Source organism: Mytilus trossulus, chromosome 5 (assembly GCF_036588685.1).
Source record: "Mytilus trossulus isolate FHL-02 chromosome 5, PNRI_Mtr1.1.1.hap1, whole genome shotgun sequence".
Taxonomy (NCBI): domain Eukaryota; kingdom Metazoa; phylum Mollusca; class Bivalvia; order Mytilida; family Mytilidae; genus Mytilus; species Mytilus trossulus.
The window spans coordinates 79,664,168-79,685,930 of NC_086377.1; the positions used below are offsets into that span (position 1 = coordinate 79,664,168).

Consider the following 21,763-nt stretch of genomic DNA (forward strand, 5'->3'; position numbering starts at 1 on the left):
ATTTAAAAACAAAATTGATTAAGAAATATATATTTTAACATCTGAAACAATGATAAAAAATGAATCAAAAGTAATAAGGATATTTTTTTGTATATATATGTACATAAATCATGTAAATATTTCTATATGTTGTATTCAAATTGCAATTTTGTACATGTTATATCATGTACAGAAATATTGTACATGTTATAACTTGTATATAATTGCAAAAAAGGCTTGTTATGCACTGTACAAAAATACCTCAAACATAGTATAACATGTACAATACATTGCTTAAAAATGGTTTAAACTTTACAAAATTTTAAAATGAATTAAAATAAAGCTGCAAATACATTTAAATTTTTCTGACTAAAACAAAAATAAACTCAGAATGTAATTTTAGAGCACAGTGATCAGAAAGTTTTAGAATTATTTGTATTGCTTCACGATTCTTGTTGGCAAAATATGTTTTCATAGCATGTTTTAAGCTCACCTGGCCTAAAAGGCCAAGTGAGCTTTTCTCATCACTTGGCGTCCGTCGTCTGTCGTCCGTCGTTGTTAACTTTTACAAAAATCTTCTCCTCTAAAACTACTGGGCCAAATTAAACCAAACTTGGCCACAATTATCATTGATGTATCTAGTTTAAAATTTGTGTTTTTTGACCTGACCAACCAACCAAGATGGCCGGCATGGCAAAAAATAGAACACAGGGGTAAAATGCAGTTTTTGGCTTAAAACTCAAAAAACCAAAGCATTTAGAGCAAATCTGACAAGGAGTAAAATTGTTTATCAGGTCAAGATCTATCTGCGCTGACATTTTCAGATGAATCAGACAACCCATTGTTGGGTTGCTGCCCCTAAATTGGTAATTTTAAGGAAATTTTACTGTTTTTTGTTATTATCTTGAAAATTATTATAGATGGAGATAAACTGAAAACAGCAATAATGTTCATCAAAGTAAGATTTACAAATAAGTCAACATGATCAAAAAGGTCAGTTGAACCCTTTAGGAGTTATTGCCCTTTATAGTCAATTTTAAACCATTTTTTGTAAATCTCCATGATCTTTTACAAAAATCTTCTTCTCTGAAACTACCGGTCCAAATTAATCCATACATAGCCACAATCATCATTGATGTATCTTGTTTGAAAATTGTGTTTTTTGACCCGGCCAACCAACCAAGATGGCTGCCACGGCTAAAAATAGAATATGGAGGTTAAATGCAGTTTTTGGTTATTACTCAAAAACTAAACATTTAGAGCAAATCTGACAATGGGTAAAATTGTTTATCTGGTCAAGATCTATCTGCCCTGAAATTTTCAGATGAATCAGACAACCTATTGTTGGGTTGCTGCCCCTAAATTATTAATTTTAAGGAAATTTTACTGTTTAAGGAATATGACAGTTAACTTGATATTTATTTCAACTGAAAAATCTTAAAAGACATTTTTCGATTCATCTGAACTTATCTATTCTATTTATTCAATGATCAATTTAATTATTCATTAATATAAATATTTATTTATTCTTTTATTTTATTTAAATCGTTATTTAAATTCTTATTATTAACACTCTGTATTATACCACATTTGTATATCTATACTCTCCTGAAGGAGGATAATAAACATATATATAATGGTTATTATCTTGAATATTATTATGGATAGAGATAAACTGTAAATAGCAAAAATGTTCAGCAAAGTAAGATTTACAAATTAGTCAAGAGAACCATATGGTCAGTTGACCCCTTCAGGAGTTATTGCCCTTTATAGTCCATTTTTTCGTAAATCTAAGTAAACTTTTTAAAAAAATCTTCTTCTCTGAAACTACTAAGCCAAATTTTACCAAACATAGCCATAATTATTATTAGGCTATCTAGTTTAAAAATTGTGTTTTGTTACCGAGCTAACCAACCAATATGGTCGCTACGGTTGAAAATAGAACATAGGGGTAAAATGCAGTTTTTGGCTTATAACTCAAAAATCAAAGCATTTAGAGCAAATCTGACAGGTAGTAACATTGTTAATCTGGTCAAGATCTATCTGCCCTGAAATGTTTAGATGAATCGGACAACGCGATGTTAGGTTGCTGCCCCTAAATTGGTAATTTTAAGGAAATTTTGCTCTTTTGGGTTATTATCTTGAATATTATTATAGATAGAGATAAACTGTAAACAGCAATAATGTACAGCAATTTAAGACTCAAAAAATAAGTCAAAATGACAAAAATGGTCAATTGACCCCCTAAGAAGTAATTGTCCTTTATAATCAATTTTTTTAATTTTTCATAAAATTTGTAAATTTTTACTAACATTTTCCACTGAAACTACACGGACAAGTTCATGATAGACAGATAATTGTAAGCAGCAAAAAATGTTCAGTAAAGTAAGATGTTCAAACACTTCACAATCACCTTAACACAATGTTTTCATGAACTGTCTGCTTCCTATGTTTAATTCACATATACCAAGGTGAGCGACACAGGCTCTTTAGAGCCTCTAGTTAATATATATTATATTCAGTCCACCGTGGCCTATAGAAGTTTTATGCTGTTTGACCCACTGCAATGATGAATTATAAGAATTAGTTATAAACTGTTTATATTTTGTCATTGTTAAAAATAATTGGATATATTAAACTATATTTTGTTGATTCTTGATTAACCTTCAAGGGTCACATTAAAGACCAAATGTTTGGACATTCAAAGAGTATTTTAAAAACACTATCCACATGATTGTCTGAAGGTTTGCTATGGTGTAGAAGCATCTTGAAAACATATCTGCTTCTATCCTTTTTCCTTTTTGGGGCGGGCAAGAATATTGTTCTGAATAGGGAACTATAATTAAATAGTTAGGGAAAAAAAGGAAAAGGGATATTGCAATTCTATCATGAATAAGCTAATTCTTCATTTAAACTTTGGTCATGATGGTGAACCCAGTGTGGTTACCATTGCAACCCAGACCAAAGTTCATTTAGCACTAAAAAGAAGTGAGTTTTTATTAGATGTTGTTAATAATTATATGCAAATGCAAAATGAAAATGATGTAATAGAAATAGACATTATTTTATCAGAGTATAATCGCAATTTTACATTAGGCTTTTTATTTAAATGCTTAGTAAATGACAATAGTGAAGTAAAAAGATGCAGAGAGGGCAAAACAGCTCTTCTTGTTCCACTGATTGAAAAGTTCCAACTGGAAACAGACTTTGTTAAACTGCTTCTGCCACGAAAAATCAGTGCAAAAAATGCTGTTGCAATTCATTCGCTTTATATCAAACCAATGTATCGTTCTGTCATTAATGAGTTTTATTTACTTAATTTACATGGAGTTAATTTACAGGGACATATAAGTGCAGAAGATTTTATGAGGTTATTGCATGAACTTAAAACCTGTCATGCTCATTATTTAGTGCACATTTTACCAGTTTGCATTTGTTTGAGATGCACTGAGTATAGACATGAAAGACTTAATCAGCTTTCAGAATGTACCTATGCAACACCTTACCATGGTCCTATTAAAAATAGCCCTTTTCGTAATTTACCAGTAGGACAACAACAGTTAACAGGTGGCAGACCTGGCTAATGGTATTCTGTTATTCCATAGTTTACATGTATCACATGATCACATTATTTTATTGTTATGTATTTATTATGCTAATAAATTATTTTAATCATATATAAGTTTCTAGTAGTTGTTGATTTATTGATAGAAGAAACATACTAAAAATAATAAAACAGAAAAATAGGATTTGAACATGTTGAAATGGCCATATTTTTAATGAATCCTTAAGAACTCAAGGTCTGTTGATTATACGAATCAGTCGCTAAAAGGAAATAAAGGAACAACAAAAATACTAAACTCCAAGAAAAATCTAAGTAAAAAAACATCGCAAATAGCCTGTCAAAAACAAAAGTTTATAGAAACGAACAAACTGATAAACAACTGACATATTCTTAACTTGGTACAGGACATAATTTAAAAAAATGGTTTCAGTTCCACCAGGTTTATGCTTTTTAATGTTTGTTATTGTCTTGATGTATTATTGTGTTTCATTTAGCTTGTTGAATTTGTTGCTTTGTTGCTTATAATTTTTTACCTCATTTGACAAGAGACAGTGCCCTTTTTTCAATTTTTGTATTAACGTGGACTGAGACTCTCCTTGTTGGGGTATTTTAAAGTTTCTCAACATAACAGTTTTATTTCTTATTTTCCTCCTTCCATAGTAATAAACTCTAGACATGAAATAACTTTTATAGTTGGGTAAGGTTTAATGATTGCCAAATGATCTACTATCCAGCCAAAGAAAATGAATATTACAGTATAGCCTTCATCATGAAAAAACTCTTTAATCGTACTGAAAGCAACAGTAATATACCGCCATAGTCATAAATCTAATTAAACAATAAAAACAAATCCGGATTACAAACCAAAACCAAACAATCAACTACAAGAGGAAAACAATAGAACAGCAAAACAACTGAACTACAACAAAAATAAACGCCAAGTTGAACATACATATAAGCTGTATAGTCAGAAATAACATTCAGAGACACAGTTGAAAGAGATTATTCAAAAGTTGAGACCGAGTTAAGGATAAACCTTGAATGAGAGTATAGGATATTAAAGTACACAAAATATCAGGACCCTATCATTTCTGTCAGCAGACCAAGTGTTCTCCATAGAAAAAAGATCAATTTCAACGAGTGAATCAGCCATATAATACCAGTATTAAACTTCAGCTCACTTTATAGACATTAAGTTATAACACAAAGTTATAAGCTTTCGCCGAAAAATGAAGGGCTTGTTTTATGCATACAATAAAAATTGATAGCATGTAGAAATTCCATTACATTTCATAAACAAAGTGTCCCCAGAGTGCTTTTCTGGATGCTTCAGCGAGGGCGCACAAATGAGTTCATAATTGTCAATGCCCAAATTTTGAAATGTCGACTTATGTGTAGAGTTGTATAACTGAATGCAAGCGTTTGCTTGGGCTACTAACTTTTATTATGGTTTATATCATTTTATTTGTTTTGTTTTGCAATTATCTTTAACGGTTGACATTCTCAGTCATACCTCCAGTGGATGAGAAGGTAAACATGCTTAAGTGGAAGGTTCTGAACTACAAACTAGAGTGATAAACATGCATATTATATATAAAAACGTGAGCATCGGTAATTTCCTCCAAAATCACACGTTGCACTGTCGTCATCATTTTGTCCACTATAGCAAACAAAGTTTACCTTACATTTTCCGCCCGTGTTGTTTAACATATTACATATTATAGCATTTTTAAAACAGTTCGTGACTGGGGTCAGACTAAGATAACCGTTTATAACAAAAATCGCTGCAAAAGTGATAAAAATGAAGCTATTCTGGGTTTATCTTCATCATTTACGCTCAGAACCTTATATTAGAAAGCTAAGGATGTAAAAAAAACAAAACAAACAGTTGAAGTGCCAAAATAACACACAAAAAAGATAAAATAGTCGAAGGCCAGCTGTGGGGACACCACAATAAAGCAACCAATTACATCACAATTAATTATGTCATAATGAAATTATCACAATTCAGAAGACTTATCCTTGGTACCTCATTTATAAAATATATAAAAATAAATACCTGGATATCAATGCATATTAAGTTATGTTTTAAAATATCAAAATAAAATGAATTTGCGATATAGACAATATTCAAATTTAACTATTATGTGGAATGTCACTTACCAATTGAAGGTTCTTTAAGTAGAAGTTTCAGCTGAATATTTGGTTATTAATACCTGATTAATTTAATCACCAATAATATAAAGATTACAATTGAACCTAAGTGTATTGTTGTATGAATTGAAGTATGTAGGGAAACAATGTATAGTCTGATATATCATTTCGTGGATTTAGCAACAAAAATGCCTGTACGTTTCTGAAATTTGAATTAAGTACAAGGCGTTTACACAAACTGATGACGTATACTTACATGACTTTAGTGTATATCTATCTATTTGTTTTGGTTTTCATTAATCTCCTATTATTGATCTTCATGTAAATACTGATGAGAAGCTCAAGTGAAAGGTTCTTAACTCAAATATTGTCATTTAAATCTGAACATGCTTAGCTGATATATCACAAATGTGTGTCTATAGAATCTTTTAAGTTCGGAACAGTTAAATAAAATTAGAAATGTATAATGATATTTTTTTTATTGAAGCTGTAACATTAATAATTACAGAACCAAATAATCTAAAGGTGATACAATTATTCAAGCGTTTTAAAGACAAAATGTTAATCATAAAGGCGCTTTAAATGTTAAAATCACGTAAACGTTTGACATTTCATAAATTCATCAAATATAATTAAAGCATTTGAAGGACGCAGACTGTTTATGATTACAAAATGGCGCAAAGTTGTTTTTACTCTATTGTAATATTACAATATATCAACTGTTCGTGTTTTCTTCACATAAATGATAATTGTGTTCAAGGGAAATAAGCATACCAGAAGAGGAGGAGAAACTTGGTAACTTGAACGTTATTTAATCTCTATATATAACTAGTTTTATTTTGTATGAAAATATGTAAACAAAATATGAATTGTAACCAGAGTTCATGTCTGGTTTTCATTTAAACTTTCTCTCGTTTTTTTCAAATACCATGTTCCATGTCTTTTGACCTCATATAGAGTCCTTATAATAGAAGACATTTACTTTAAAGTGTCAACACATACTATAGACAAACCATAGGCATAAAATCAAATCAAATAATTTTATTGGTGTAAATTCCTATACAGAAATGATACCAGCCGACATTTACAAAATACAAATACAAATACAAAAATGAACAAACAAACAGACAAAAACAAAAAACCAAACCAAACATATTTTCTCAATGATAAGAGATACATATTTTATATTTACATTGCGTGGAGGTGTTATTCATACAAAATTATTAATTCAAGCCATTAACAATTAGCATTAATACTATAAAAGTTCTTAACAACATTATTTTTGCTTTAAATGAATGTTCAAATCATACATATCGCTTATTCCAGCTACACTTACAGTACTAATGTCTTTATCATTACTTTTCAGAATGAAACTAAACTTATCTTGTTCACACATATTAGCAAAAGATGGAACTATATCACTTAAATTACAAAAGAGTACATTTCTATTAATTTCTAGCGCTTTACATTGAATGAGGCATATGTACAATATATATACTGCCTGGTACAAACTATAGTTTTATAGTATTGAAGAGGTTGCTGATGCCTGAGGCAATCTCAAAATGTCGAAAAGAATATCAATCCTACCAAAACCACATACTACCTACAGATTGAGAAATAAAATCCCACCAAAAGTCGATTAGTATAATAATGATAAACTATTCTACATGTTGATGACAGTTTATGAATGTTGTAGGACATTCAATTCTAGTGCTTGTTTCAAAACTTAAATGTAAACTCTTACTCGTGATTTTCGTGATCAAATCAAAATAATGATCGCTAAAGTCGCTAAATTTCATCTCCAAAATCGATTATCAAAGGTACCAGGCTTATAATTTACAATTTACTATATTGCATTGCGATCAACATGTTATTTTTTTTTACTAAAACTTTAGCATTTTTTTCATGTATCAACTGTTTTTGTTCAAACTGATCAAATTTATAGTTAAAACTCGAGCCGATTACATTTAATTGAGAATCTTTGAAAGCTAAAAATTTAGCCTTGAGTTTTGAATGTAAGATTTCAGAAGGCTAAAAATTTAGTTTATTGTATAAATTTAAAAGTACAATATGACTTAGAACAGGGAAATGCTAAAATATTAGTATGTATATTATTTATTTTCTTTTGTTATTGCAGGAAGAATTTGAAGGTAGCTGAGAATTGTCTTTTTTTTTCTAAGAAAAATTGAATTAAGCTGTAGTATTTAAAAGTTTGATGCAATTTCTCTAAACAAAAAGAAATTCATTAGATTTCAGGCAAAAAACATAGAATTTTAGCCAATTTGCAATGATTCAAAACAATCCATTTTGAGAACGAATATTGCAGAGTATCAAAATTTATTGCAGTCCGTTATAAGGAAATACATGAACCAAGTACGAATATATGACAGTTGTGTTCCATCGTTTTAAGTGCATGAGCTTTGAATTTTCAGTTTTATAAGGAACTTTCCGATTCGAATTTTCCTTTCAGTTCGGTATGTATGTTATTTTACTCATTATTTTACATGTACGAATATGCTGCTTTTTGTGCCGATGTTGCTATGATAGGTTGGCCTGTCAGGTTTAACGTGTCGATGTTGCTGTGATAGGTTGGCCTGTCAGGTTCAACGTGTCAATATTGTTGTGATTGGTTGGCCTGTCAGGTTCAACGTGTCGATGTTGCTGTGATAGGTTGGACTGTCAGCTTCAACGTGTCGATGTTGCTGTGATAGGTTGGCCCGTCAAGTTCAATGTGTCAATGTTGTTGTGATTGGTTGGCCTGTCAGGTTCAATATGTCGATGTTGCTGTGATTGGTTGGCCTGTCAGATTCAACGTGTCGATGTTGCTGTAATAGGTTGGCCTGTCAGGTTCAACGTGTGTTGATGTTGCTTTGATTTTTCGGCAAATAAATTAGAACAAGAACATTTTTTTTTTTTTACATAAGTACTCATCAAAAATACATACAGATATACACAAGTAGGAGACATTACTTAGACAAATAGTGATAAAATAACAAAATAAAAAAAAACACAATAATACCATGACATGTTAAATTTGTAAATCTTAATTTTTCAAGATATGTACAAAGTCACTAAATTTGGCAAAAGACTTTTATTTACACGTTTGGAATGATTGAATACAAGAAAAAATATATTATGTATGAAATTATTATTATGGGATTATTGTAACTGTTGCAACACCTTTTCTGACAATATTATAGAATATATAAAACATGTGTTCACACAGTACCAATAAAAATAGCTGATAAATGAATAAACGAATTAGTTGAAGAAAATGAATAACTGTACAAATATTGATATTGCTGATGAAATGAAAAGTTACATGTTGTAGAACTGCCAAAAATATTGCCATTTGAACTTACAACCTCGACTTCTCTTTAATAATTACATTAGATGTATGTTTCACTGTAATACTTTATTTGGATTGGCTAACTGCACATCACGTGTTATTCCGTAAGCAATTTTATCACTCAATAAAACTTGTTCATTCATGATAGCACGTGGTCCCACAATAAAGTGCACAGGTGAATAAAATACAAAATTTATAAAATTCGTGTTTTCATGATAATAGCTAAAAAATGTAGTTATAAGTGTTGCATGCTTCTTTTTGTAACTTTATAGGGTTGTAAAAGCGTTGACCGTGCGCACATTTTTAGTATGAAGCGCTTCTGAAATTTACAAAAAGAAGCATTTAATTCTTAAATAAAAAAACAGACGTGCAACACAGAAAAACAACTCATAAAAGATTCCAAGCTTATCATTGTATACGCCGTTGTGTGTTTCGTTTACACAACAATTATCAGTAACACTCGATTAAAAAGGTTAAAATACAAAATCATGCACAAATTTTAAAATATTTAGGTAAAACACCAACAAACACATGGTGTACATAGCCTGACTCTGAACAGGCCCAACATATGCTGGGAGTTTTTGATACTTGATATTATCTCAAACACTTTCAAATACTTGAAAAAAAAAAAGATAACCCAACGGCTAGTAAAATTGATAGAACGGATGCATTATGCATGTATATCTATAGCACTAGACTTTGCATCTCCAGTGCTAGACTTTAGATAATTTTCGTTTATTTCAATTTCTATCTATCATTTGTCTATCTTTTATGACTTTTAAGATAACTCGAATAAGGAGTCGACTGACGATTTTGACCTTTTTAGAATTATTTGTAGAACATGTCGTGCTATATCATTTTTGCTATTTAAAGTTTCTCTCTATCTATTATTATTGTTTTCAAGATAAAAAGAAATCATGACAAACAAATAGAAACATTTATCATTGTTTTAAGTGCAACAACTCCTAAAGGAAGTCGTCTGACAGTTGTGACAATTGATAAAGCTTAACATTCTGAACAGTTCTTGTCAGATTTTCTCTTTTTATAACGGTATTCAAAGTAATAGTCAAAACTTGTATTTTGCCGAATGATGGTTGTGGTTAGTAAATTTGGCCTATTTGGCCATGTGAGCTAAAAGGCGGATTCAGACTTGATAATTTCGCAGAATTTCCATGTAGTCATTTAACAAACAAAAAAAAAAGTTGGAGAGTCAACGATTTTAAACTTTATCGATCACGGTTAAGAAAGAATGCAATCTAATGATAATTATATAAATAAATATGAAAAATGATCTTGTTTTATGCAAAGTCTTCGTCTAGTATAGTAAAGTATAGTGGAATACATTGTTATTTTATTGCTCATAAATCATCTTTCCAGTATCATACACACCTATACAGGTAATTTCCAGTGGCTGTCTAAATTTCACTGACCTTAATCCCTTAATCTATGTTTAGTTGAATAAATTTTTATGTTATTGTTTGTAAACCATCTTTACCAGTATAATACACACCCTTACAGGTAAATTTCTCTGACCTTAATCCCAGACGGCTTCTATTACAGGAGCTGTGGTGGTATTCATTGTTATTTTGTTTTTGTCCTGAACATTCATGAAACATTTGCCACCGTACGTTTAGCAATTAACAATCAATCATTCAATCAATCAACATTGTGTCATTTCAACGCAAAGTAAATTGATTACTTTGCGTTGAAATGACACAATGTTGATTGATTGATTGATTAAATATGTAAAACTGAAGTTAATAAGTAATTTGGTCAATATGTTAAGAATGTTGGACATTGAAATTATTGCTTCAAATGGTGTCTACATGTAACTGGTATTATATCAGTACGCTCACCTTATGAAAATGACAAAACTAGCCAGCTAGACACTTATTCTTTAATGAACTGTTCCAAAAAATGTTACCTTGATTTCACAACTTTCGACACGAAGCTTTCTTTTAATGATAAAACAAATTGATGATTTAACTTTATGATTAACAGCTATGTTTTAACTTATCTTGAAATACTAGTTAATATATCAAACACATTCTGCATTTGTATGCGCTTGTCCTAGGTCAGTAACCTATTATTCCACAGATGTGGTTTGTTGGTTTGGTTCATATGTGTGTCTCTGTAATAAGACCTCGGTCGTCCTGTATGAATGGTTTTACACTATAATTTATAGTTTGCTGATTGGTGTGCGCCCCGGCTTCGTACTTTGACCTATAGTTAACTTTTATTACATTGGAACTCGAATGGAGAGTTTTCAAACCGCATCTTCTTGTTTATATTTATTGTTTACCATTGACTTTTTTGTCAATTTAATTAGTAAATTATAGTTTGAGTAGTTCATTACATTTTTCATTATGCCAATTTTTCACATATTCAATATTTATCCCATTGACCGCAAATGGTGAATACCAAAAATGAGTTAACAAATATCGTTCAAAGCATCAGATACCACACTATCGACAACTGCATGAATCTTTTCTCTCTGTTCTATCAATCCTGAAAAAATAAAAGAAATTCCGTCAAAAAATCATTTGTAAAACGTGTTTGCATCCGATACTGAGATAACATAATGTACCTAATTAGAGCAACAATCGTTTACCTTAATATGAAGAATAACTTAGTTGTGTTCGCTTTATCCAGATGATGTGTTGTATGTATTATTATTCATTTTAATTTTGAATTGATGATGCAGACTTGGTTTAAGTATTTGTTTGATTTTTCCGGATGTTGTCATATTTTGTATGCATCTAAATGATGTTGAACTACAGTTAAATCGTATACATAATATACATGTCTGAAGCATATTTACGTCGAAAGATACAATACAATAATTCAAAATATGTGAAATAGATCAACAAGGTATAAAACACAAGTCGTAAATATCGATTTGTTTTCACTTTGACATTTTTAAGTCTAGATATATCTAATAGCTGTTTAAGAACATTTGTTTTGATTAGGAGGTAATGTAATGGACACTATCTACACATATTATACAAAACGTCACACAAATGACAAGCACATCATGCATACAAATGGTTAGGTGTTCTAAATTCGGGGTTGATATATTTGGTTTTGTATACTTGCATTCCTATTTGTCTTTTCTGTATAAAAGCAAGCATTTTTCTAATAGTTTTAGAAAAGTATTATATTATCTGACGAGACTTATTATAATTGAAAGTTTATCTACCTTTATTAACAAAGAAATGTAAACAGGATAAACTTTTGTATTCACGTTTTCCGATCGTAATCGTCAATAGCCGAGCTCGAAGGAGAACGTTTTTTTATGGCTTCAAAGCATTAGTTTTACTGTTTTGTGTAGTAATATTTTACTGTTGTACTCTTTTTCATCGATTTCTTTTTGAGCGTGGTGTTATCTGTCTTTCAAGATTGAGGATTTGTTCCTGTACTTCAAACATGAAAAAGATATCACTTAAGTTACCTGCTTTCATTCGTTCTTTTATCTCTTCAAAACTCCTGGTCTCTAATTCCATTTTCCTGATTTCGTCTAATCGTTTTACGTAGGATTCACCTGCTGGATTGTTACACTGATCAAATCTAGTTAGCATAGCACGAACTATTTTGATTAGTGTTTTGTATCGTGCGTCATCTAATGCAAAGACAGAAGAATGCTGCATTTCATTTCTGATCACACGTATCCGTTGAATGTCGTCACCAATAGTAGTTTCAGTGGTAGAAATCTCGTCAACCTTTTCTATTTTCCTAAAGCCTTGACTTGGAAAGTTTATTTTTAAAGCACAATATTTCTTACACATTTCTGTTATGTCCAACTTTTTACGATCAAGTATTTCTCCAGTCTTTGTATCTAAGAATAAGCGATCGTATAAAACGCCTGATAATACCTCTAGAACTATCTTTGACATTCTGACGTAATTCTGTTCCTCACTACTTAATCTAACGGGAGCCTATAATATCAATGAAATATGTAATGATACAAACTAATGCTATATAATTGCCATCTATTAATATCAATGAAATATGTAATGATACAAACTAATGCTATATAATTGCCATCTATTAACAGGTAGATAGACATACAAATATGTAATGATACAAACTAATGCTATATAATTGCCATCTATTAACAGGTAGATAGACATACACATATGGTCAAGGCAGTAAATACACCGGGACAGTGAAAAAGGATAGAACACAGAATTAATGATAGACAGACAAATATGGTCAAGGTAGTAAATAAACCGGGACAGTGAAAAAGGATAGAACACAGAATTAATGATAGACAGACAAATATGGTCAAGGCAGTAAATACACCAGGACAGTGAAAAAGGATAGAACACAGAATTAATGATAGACAGACAAACATGGTCAAGGCAGTAAATACACCAGGACAGTGAAAAAGGATAGAACCCAGAATTAATGATAGACAGACAATTCATGTTGACGTCAGAATATTCAAAATTACGTCAAATTTTATTGAATAATTAAAAAACTATAAAAAAAGATATACATATATATATCATTGCAAGCATGCGAGATTTGTACAAAGCACAATGTTCTTAAAGATATACTAGAAGTATTTCCATTCAACAATTATTTTACAGTCGAGCATTTTTGTTTAAATGAGCTAGCTACGTAGTATGTTGTTCGACAAAGATAGATATTTAGGACATAGGGGCTATTCAAGCTGCTATGATATTCAACACAACCAAGTAAACATGGCGTTCTCTTCAATTGATTGAAGATGCATTATTACATGCATTGCATTACTTCTGCCTTGAACATACATAAAACAACTCAGAATATAATAGCAACATACCGGTCAGTAACATTTCTTTATTTTTCATATAGCATAGTATGATACGATCATAAACAAGTAAAATAGGATGGATAATTTGCTTAAAAATCACATTAATAAATTTCGTTATGCAGCGTTAATCCTGTAGACGATCACATTAATTTTAGGAAAGCACTTAACATGCTTAAAAAAGAGGCACTTAAAAAAACTGTCAGGTGTAGGCGTGGAGCCTGTAGGCTGGCTGTAAATTATCTGAAAGTTCATTTCTGATTTCACACATTTAAATAGATATAAATAGATATAACTCAACTGTTTTACTTTCGCTTTTCGTGATATTTTTTCGTGTCATGTTATTTGTTTTTCAACCAGGAACAGAAATATGAATCGATGAAGACCCTAGGGTAACCTGTATTTTTTTCGCAAATTGTTCCTTAATCTATGAAAAGCTATTCACACATTTACAATGCAACATTAATTTTATATGTAGGTCCCACAAAAAATGTAAAAAGTGTGTATGTGTTTTAGCTTCTCTCATGCGATACCTTTTTGGTCACTTTTTATGTGTTGCGTCTGAATATGAATTATAACCCTCGATAGTGAATGAACAAATTGAACAAATCCTTCTGAACAAACAGAAAAAGAAGACACATAAGAACAACACACGACTTTTTAATATTCAAGATTATCAATGAAAACTCTGTCTCTGATCGGAATACGGTTAGGTGAGCTTTAAATTATAAGTTATAGTGTGGATTACACAAATGTTTGAATTTGGTCGGGTTTTTACGTACATTTCCTGTAAAATAAAAGTTTCGTTGTTTTCCTCTTAAAATTGAACATGAACGTCACTGATGAGTCTTAGGTAGACGAAACGCGCGTCTGGCGTACTCAATTATAATCCTGGAACTTTGATAACGAATTAGACAAAGTCGATCTTAAAAACTCAACTATCTTTACTGATACAAAAAAGTAAGATACAAAATGACAAGCATTTAATTAACAAAACAACACGTGCATTTCTTTGAAGAAAACAAAATCACGCACGATTTTGTAAATGGAACTGATAGTAGATCAATAGGTGGTACAGTCGCGCATATCAATTGGGAATGGACCAAATACTTTTTTTTTTATCACAACCAGTCCACCTTGATACTGACATAAGCAACAAGTACACATCAAAGGAATAAATATAAAAATTACCAAGAATTGGATTTCATCGTGTCATTATGCCCACTAAATGAAAATAATCTAAAGCAAATAGAAAAATTACCTTTGATTTCTCACCAGACCAATAGTCTTTATATGTATGAGTTGTCGCATGTTCTTTGCAATAATAATTTTCCCCATCATGTACTTGATCAAATTCAAAGAATCCTGTGTCAAAGGAGAAACTGGTGCTCTCACACTTCCATTTTTTCTCTAAAGATACCGTTTTCAACTTGTATCGTGTGTTGACAATTCTGTTGATTTCTCTTTCGACAATTTTTAAAACAGCTTGGTTAATCTTTGTATCTACTTCATTCCATTGCCATACTTGCAGCTGAATCATATGACTACTCTTTGCTAATACAAATTTTGCACAGCCAGTTCTGTCAATATTGAATACACAACAATCCTTGAAGAGACCTATCTCGCCCTGTACCACTGCTAAAGAATACTCTCGTAGACAAGAGACAATCAGATTGCTGATTAGATACGGCGGTAAAAAACTAAAGACAAAACACAAACATGTAGATTTGCTAGCATTTGGAACGTTAAACAATACATCAATATCCTTAATTTTTAATGTTTGAAGCATGCATGGAACGTAAAAAAAACTATGCTCCCTTTGTACATTTCCACTTTCCTTCAGTAGCAATGGATAGATGATAATGTCAAACTTTTCGATTACTTCCAGTATATGCTCTTTATGAATTCTCATGTCTGCTGATTGTTTCTTGAATATTTCTTCCAATAGCTTAGGATCCATCTTTCCTGTTTGTTTGAAGTTGTCCCATTGTAAGTGTGGTAATTCCAGTTGAAACTGCTGGGCTGTAACAATGCATGTAAAGGCATTTGCCAACCATTGGGGATCAAGTATGATGTATGACGGAATGTCTTCAAAAAATATCACGTTACCTATTTCATGTTGATACCTGAGAAAGAGATGAAGCTCCTTGTCATCAGTTATCGGAAGTGGTATTTTCTCACCTAGTTCTTTTACTCTTTCAAAAGAAATTATTTGTTTTCCGATCGTAAGTTCAGAGTTGATGGCTTTTTCCATCTGAATAAATTTAACAGGGTATTCTCGATTCCAATTTGCGCTACTCTTTGCTATGGCAAATATATCATTCCTCAATTTTCCAAAAGCATCTTCTTCATCCTCTGTGTTGGATATCAGGTGAATTGATCTCAGGTGAAGCTTGGAATCTTTAAATATTTTATCAGTGTAGGATTCAAGACGTTTTCTGCATTGTTCTTCGTCCTTTCGCAAAAACAAAAACAGTGTTATTGTATTATTTCATTATCATTTAACTTAAACAGTCGTAGATACATGATTTCTTATGAGATGCAGTCTTCACGATGAAGTATTAACTCTACAGGCCCAGAGCTGATTTTTTTATTTTTTTTAGTTAGATTCTGTTGGCCTGTAGATATGATTTTTACAGGCCCGAGTGCAATTAATTCTACTAGCCTGGGCTGCCAGGGCTGCCAGTCAGCGTGAAGACTGGAGATGTTTTTGGCTGTCAGTAACTATTACTATTCTCATATCTGTACTTTTCTGTGTCTTTTTTCTAGAGCGGATGTATAAATACTCTGGCTTTCGTAAATTATTATGATATAATTTAGACTGTTAGTTTTCGCATTGAATTGTTTCATGTTTCCAATCGGGATGTTTTTTTAAGCCAGCTATATGGTATGGGTTTTTCATCTGTTAACCCACCAAGGGCATCTGACAATAATCACCGTTTTTCAGAGAGGTTCATGTTGCTCAGTTTTAATTTTCCTATGAACATTGTGTTCTGTATACTGTTGGGTTTTTAATGATAGTTTTTATTTTTTATATTCATAAAGAATCGAACACTGGGGCAAAAAGTTTGTTACTATTTAAGAACGGAAGTTGACAAAATTAAGAATGGGTGATAAAACACTACTTATTGAAATTAGCAGACACAAACACATGCTAAGAGAAACCAGATGCTCCGCAGAGCGCAGCTTTAAATGACCGCAGAGGTCGAACCCTGAACATTTGGGGAAGTATAGACACAACATTCAAGCTTGATACAGCTCTGAATTTGGATTAAGATTAAATAGTTGACACATAATGAATGTGGTCTAAGAACTTAAACTTTTTTTTTCTTTTTGGCCCCTAATTCCCAAACTGTTGGGACCAAAACTTCCAAAATAAATCCCAACCTTCCTTTCATGGTCATAAACCTTGTGTTTAAATTTCATAGATTTCTATTCACTTATACTTAAGTTATAGTGCGAAGTCTTCGGACGCCAACGACGACGCCAACGTGATACCAATATACGACAAAAAAAATTTAATTTTTTGCGGTCGTATAAAAAGTGTATATAGTAATTGCAAAAATCAAATTGATGGTGAACATAAATCCGTTCTATCTAGTGACTTGAATAATAATAATTTTGACAAATAAGGAAATGTTGATAAACCTGTCAATACCAAAGGAAACTATAATCGTGACATCCGTAAAAAAAATCTTTCGAATTAGGCAATGTTAGAGAAGAGACTACTACTTAAACTACTAATACAAAGTTGATGCATTTTTTTTTCATATTAAGGGAGGATATTTTGGTTTAATTTGGGATTTCGCTATATTTTTCTATAAATGAACTTTTTCTTATACTTAATAGAAAAATGAAATAAAGAAATGGGGTCACTGTCCATTTACGTTCACAATCTGCTTTCGAAAAAAACATACATTTTTGTAAAAGTTATTTTCTGGGGAACATCCTGTCCACGTGTAGTACTTAGCATATATTGCAACAGATGACATTAAACAAATTTTCTTTGTAGCATCGGAGGCAATTTCATGTTCGCCGACCACACAAAATATTTCACAAAAAAAGATATGATAAAATCAAAAGAAAAAGATAAAGAAATATTAACAAATAAAGGTGAAATTGAGTAAACGGGGATTCGTGTTTTTATGAGCTTATTTTCAGTGGACAACAACAAATGGAAGTTTTTAACGACCTTGTGTGACCTATAGTTGTTGAGGTTTGTGTCATTTTGGTCTGTTGTGGATAGTTGTCTCATTGGCAATCATACCACATATTTTTTTTAATATTGACTGGTTATATACATGATATAATATATATAGCCCTTGCACGGTCGGTGCAGTGGACATATTTCATACTAGATAACTTATACAGTAATTCTTTTTATATATATGACAATAATTGTCCGATCTGATACACGTACCTATAATGTACAGAATTTTGAACAGCTTCAAATATATGGGGTCCGTAGAAACACCGCAAAGGACCTCCTTAGTGCACTGACTATAAGCACGTTATTGCGTCAATGCCGTGAAATGCGACCGAGCAATTTAATAAATAGCTCTTCTATGAAAACTAAATAGTTCAGCTTTATGAAATTTATATCCATAGATTAGGCAGGTATTTCTGTTACCAAAAATTAAAAAAAAATATTCTTTAACTTTTCATAAAAGTTTCAAATAAGGATACAAATATTACCAAAACGTCAAAAATATGCGTGTCAGACGTAACAAATTATTTGCAAAATAACTATTGCGGTAATTTTTGTGGTCTACTAAAAATTTGAAAATCCACGAAAGTTCGCATGAATGATAAACGTCTAATATAATTTATGACGGCATTGCTGTTTTTTGTATTGATCGAACGGTAAAAGCTGATTTTTTCAAAAATGAATAATCCTCGCCATGGTCAGGTTTCTGAAAATTGTAAGTTATCAACATTTATCGCTTTTTAAAATATCAGATGATATAAAATTTTGTTTTCATAAATTATTCCTATAAATGTGCTTAGAAAGACCATTTCAAATCCGGAATTTTACAGCACTCGCACCACAAATAAAAACGCATTGGCTTCGGTAAAATGTCTTGCAAGATTGTCCAATGACGAATTTCGCCGCTTTTTACAAAAACACTGTCAGTTTCAACGTCATTATATTAAATATTCAATGTGTAGCATATAAAACAGTGCTTTTTCGTAATTGTGCTTTCACCCCACAATACGATAACATACTTTCTGATAAGCTGTTAAGACGAAATGACTTTGTTTTTTAACAAAACAAATGTCTTGCAAGTTTGTCCACTGAGTAATTTTCTTACGTTTTGAACGTTTTCGATTCGGGACGCTATACATATATGTATTTTTAAATTATTTTTAAAAGTTTGTTCGTTGTTTTTGTGTTAAACACCACTACATGTATAAGCGACATTTGTTGTATTTTATTGACCTGTCGTCAAAGGTAGGAGAAGCCGGACATCAGGCGACCTTAAGTTAAAATAGTTGCAATAACTGTCGACTAGGATCGGAGTCGAACAAATCTCGCCACGAGCGTATCTTAAAATTACCATGCTTTTTATCACTTTATATGAACTCATTAGGCCAATCATCCCCCTATGCCATCGAATTTGAAAGCAGTTCGTATTATCATATGATATCTGAACGATATTTCATTGTTTTTAAATAACAAGTACGGTTCGATTTCATGTTTTAAGATCAGAGGACAAAACAAAATAACCAAATTACAAATTTCGAAAATAGATAGAATCACAGAAACCACGATAAGAACTGCAATATATTAAAGTAGTTATAATCAAATACAAATAGAAAATGAATAATATTATCTAAAATAAAAAAAAAACATATGGTAATTTGTCAATAAATAGGTAAAATATTAATTACAGAAAAGAAAATTTTTAAATCCGAGACAGAGAGAATTAAATATTGAAAGAGATAAAGAAACTAAAAGGAAAAGAGCAAAAAAATAAAGGTTACAATAAATATAAAGAAAAATACAACACAAGCCGAATCAGAAGTCCGAAAAGTTCATTTGCTTGCGTATCTACCAGTAGCAAATATTTCATACATATTCAAGACTTTGAAGTATCCATATCGATTAAAAATGATTACAAACAAAACGAACAAAGTATACTCGGTTGCCAACGTAAAAAGTCAAATTTTGACGTTACCAATTGGGACGCAATATCGTGCGTAACGTCACTAAGAACAAAAATGTGCACTAAGGACCTGATGGAATGATACAACTGTCACAAAGGATATGGCATATAGAAATAGACTTTGTAAAAGGAGAAGGTCCGGTAAGACACCTTTTAGGCCCCAAAATATAGCAGCTTTACAAAATTGTTAAAAGTAAACTTTTAGTTATTTTTTGGACAGTAAAATGCTTCAGCTTCATAAATATGGGCTTTTTTGACAATACATGCATGGCACATATATCGGGTACTGGCACCATAAAGTCCTGCTAAATGGCAAAAACCATCTGAAAAGTGACATTTTCCGGCATATTTGCTGGATTTTTCATATTTGAGCTTGAATCGGATCGTTTTTAATGACAAAATCAGTGAAAATCTTCCACATACACTAATAAATCAAATAAAATAGACACTTAAGTGTTTCAAAAGTGGTCAAAATCTTTCGTCAGATGAACCTGAAATTTGAGGCCAAAATCGGTCCTAACCGGACCTACTCCTTTCATAATTTTAAATCATATCTTTTCTATAATGTTTTCTCGACACGTACCTCAAAAAGTTGATTGTCACCTTTAGTATAATCGGTAGAAATTCATGTTCGCTCAACCTTGAACCATGAATAATCTGCTAGTATACTGATTAAAGATGTACTAGTATATGGTATTTCAAATTGTTCTCTATTTTTTTTCATTTGTTTGTTTCTGTCGTATTTATTCTGTCTGCTCTATTTTTTACTTCTAAAGTAATACCGTATTTTCAACTCTTTTCAGTTTGGGATTTTTTCATCCTTTTAATTTTAAAAAGACAAATAATTGTGAACACTTCACGGAAAAGTGAGGTTGCCAATACTTCATTCATTTTTCTAATGTCAGGAACTATGCCATTTATCAATATTTCGATTAAATAATTAAACTTATAGAATTATATATATATATATATATATACACTTAAAAGTTTATTTAGAGTAACCATATGCCGGATGAACAAAAAGTGTGCCATTTATTGAAAAACATATGGTTTGGTATAACAAGAAAACTTCTCTAGTGTTCTAAACATTTCTCACATAACCCCTCCCTCCAAACCCCCACTTCAAGCTCTGGATCCGCGCTTGCACATAGTGCTTATTACATTATAAAATAAAATGGTATTCATCTTCAATTGTTGAAATAAAGATGAATTGTTAAAAAAAAAAAGCATTGACACCAGTTTAAAGTTATCGTTCATAGAAGACAGTTATGATTTATTCTATAATTCTCTTTTTAAAACGTAAAATAATTTTACCTCTTGGAGTTTTTCTATATTACTTCTGTAATCGGATTTTGAAGAACCCCATGGACACCACATACTCTCAAATGTCTTTCAAGGAATAATGATAGTATGTAAACTCTTGTGTTGTTAGTAAGGAAATAAAATATCAAAAGCCTTTGTTTCTCAATTTGTATATTAATAATAGAGTTTGTTAATTAAAAAAAAAGCTTGCTTAGCAATTTCCTTAAAAACTAAATATATATAACAAAGGCAAAGTTTTAAAACACAAAATTTATTTTTTATTTTTCTTTCATAAACTTGAATTATACCACGCTAAACCGTTAGGTTAACAACCATTGATTAATCAATAAGTAACGATCAAAAGACAATTGTTTATTGGATTAGGTTGATTGAACATGATGATTCGGGAATCTGCAATAAACCGTTGGTCACGTGGCGAGTGGCACGCGTTT

At 31.2% G+C, this 21,763-nt stretch overlaps 1 protein-coding gene across 1 annotated transcript; it reads right to left on the bottom strand.

Annotated features, from left to right (window-relative positions):
• Positions 1-10,890: 10,890 nt before the first annotated feature.
• Positions 10,891-21,386, bottom strand: LOC134718339 (uncharacterized). The gene is made up of 4 exons (XM_063580835.1): positions 21,324-21,386; positions 15,104-16,297; positions 12,499-12,982; positions 10,891-11,555 (listed from the first exon to the last, which is right to left on the bottom strand). The coding sequence occupies exons 1-4, from the start codon at positions 21,384-21,386 to the stop codon at positions 11,479-11,481; spliced, it is 1,818 nt and encodes a 605-aa protein (XP_063436905.1). The 3' UTR covers positions 10,891-11,478.
• Between the last annotated feature and the right edge of the window lie 377 nt (positions 21,387-21,763).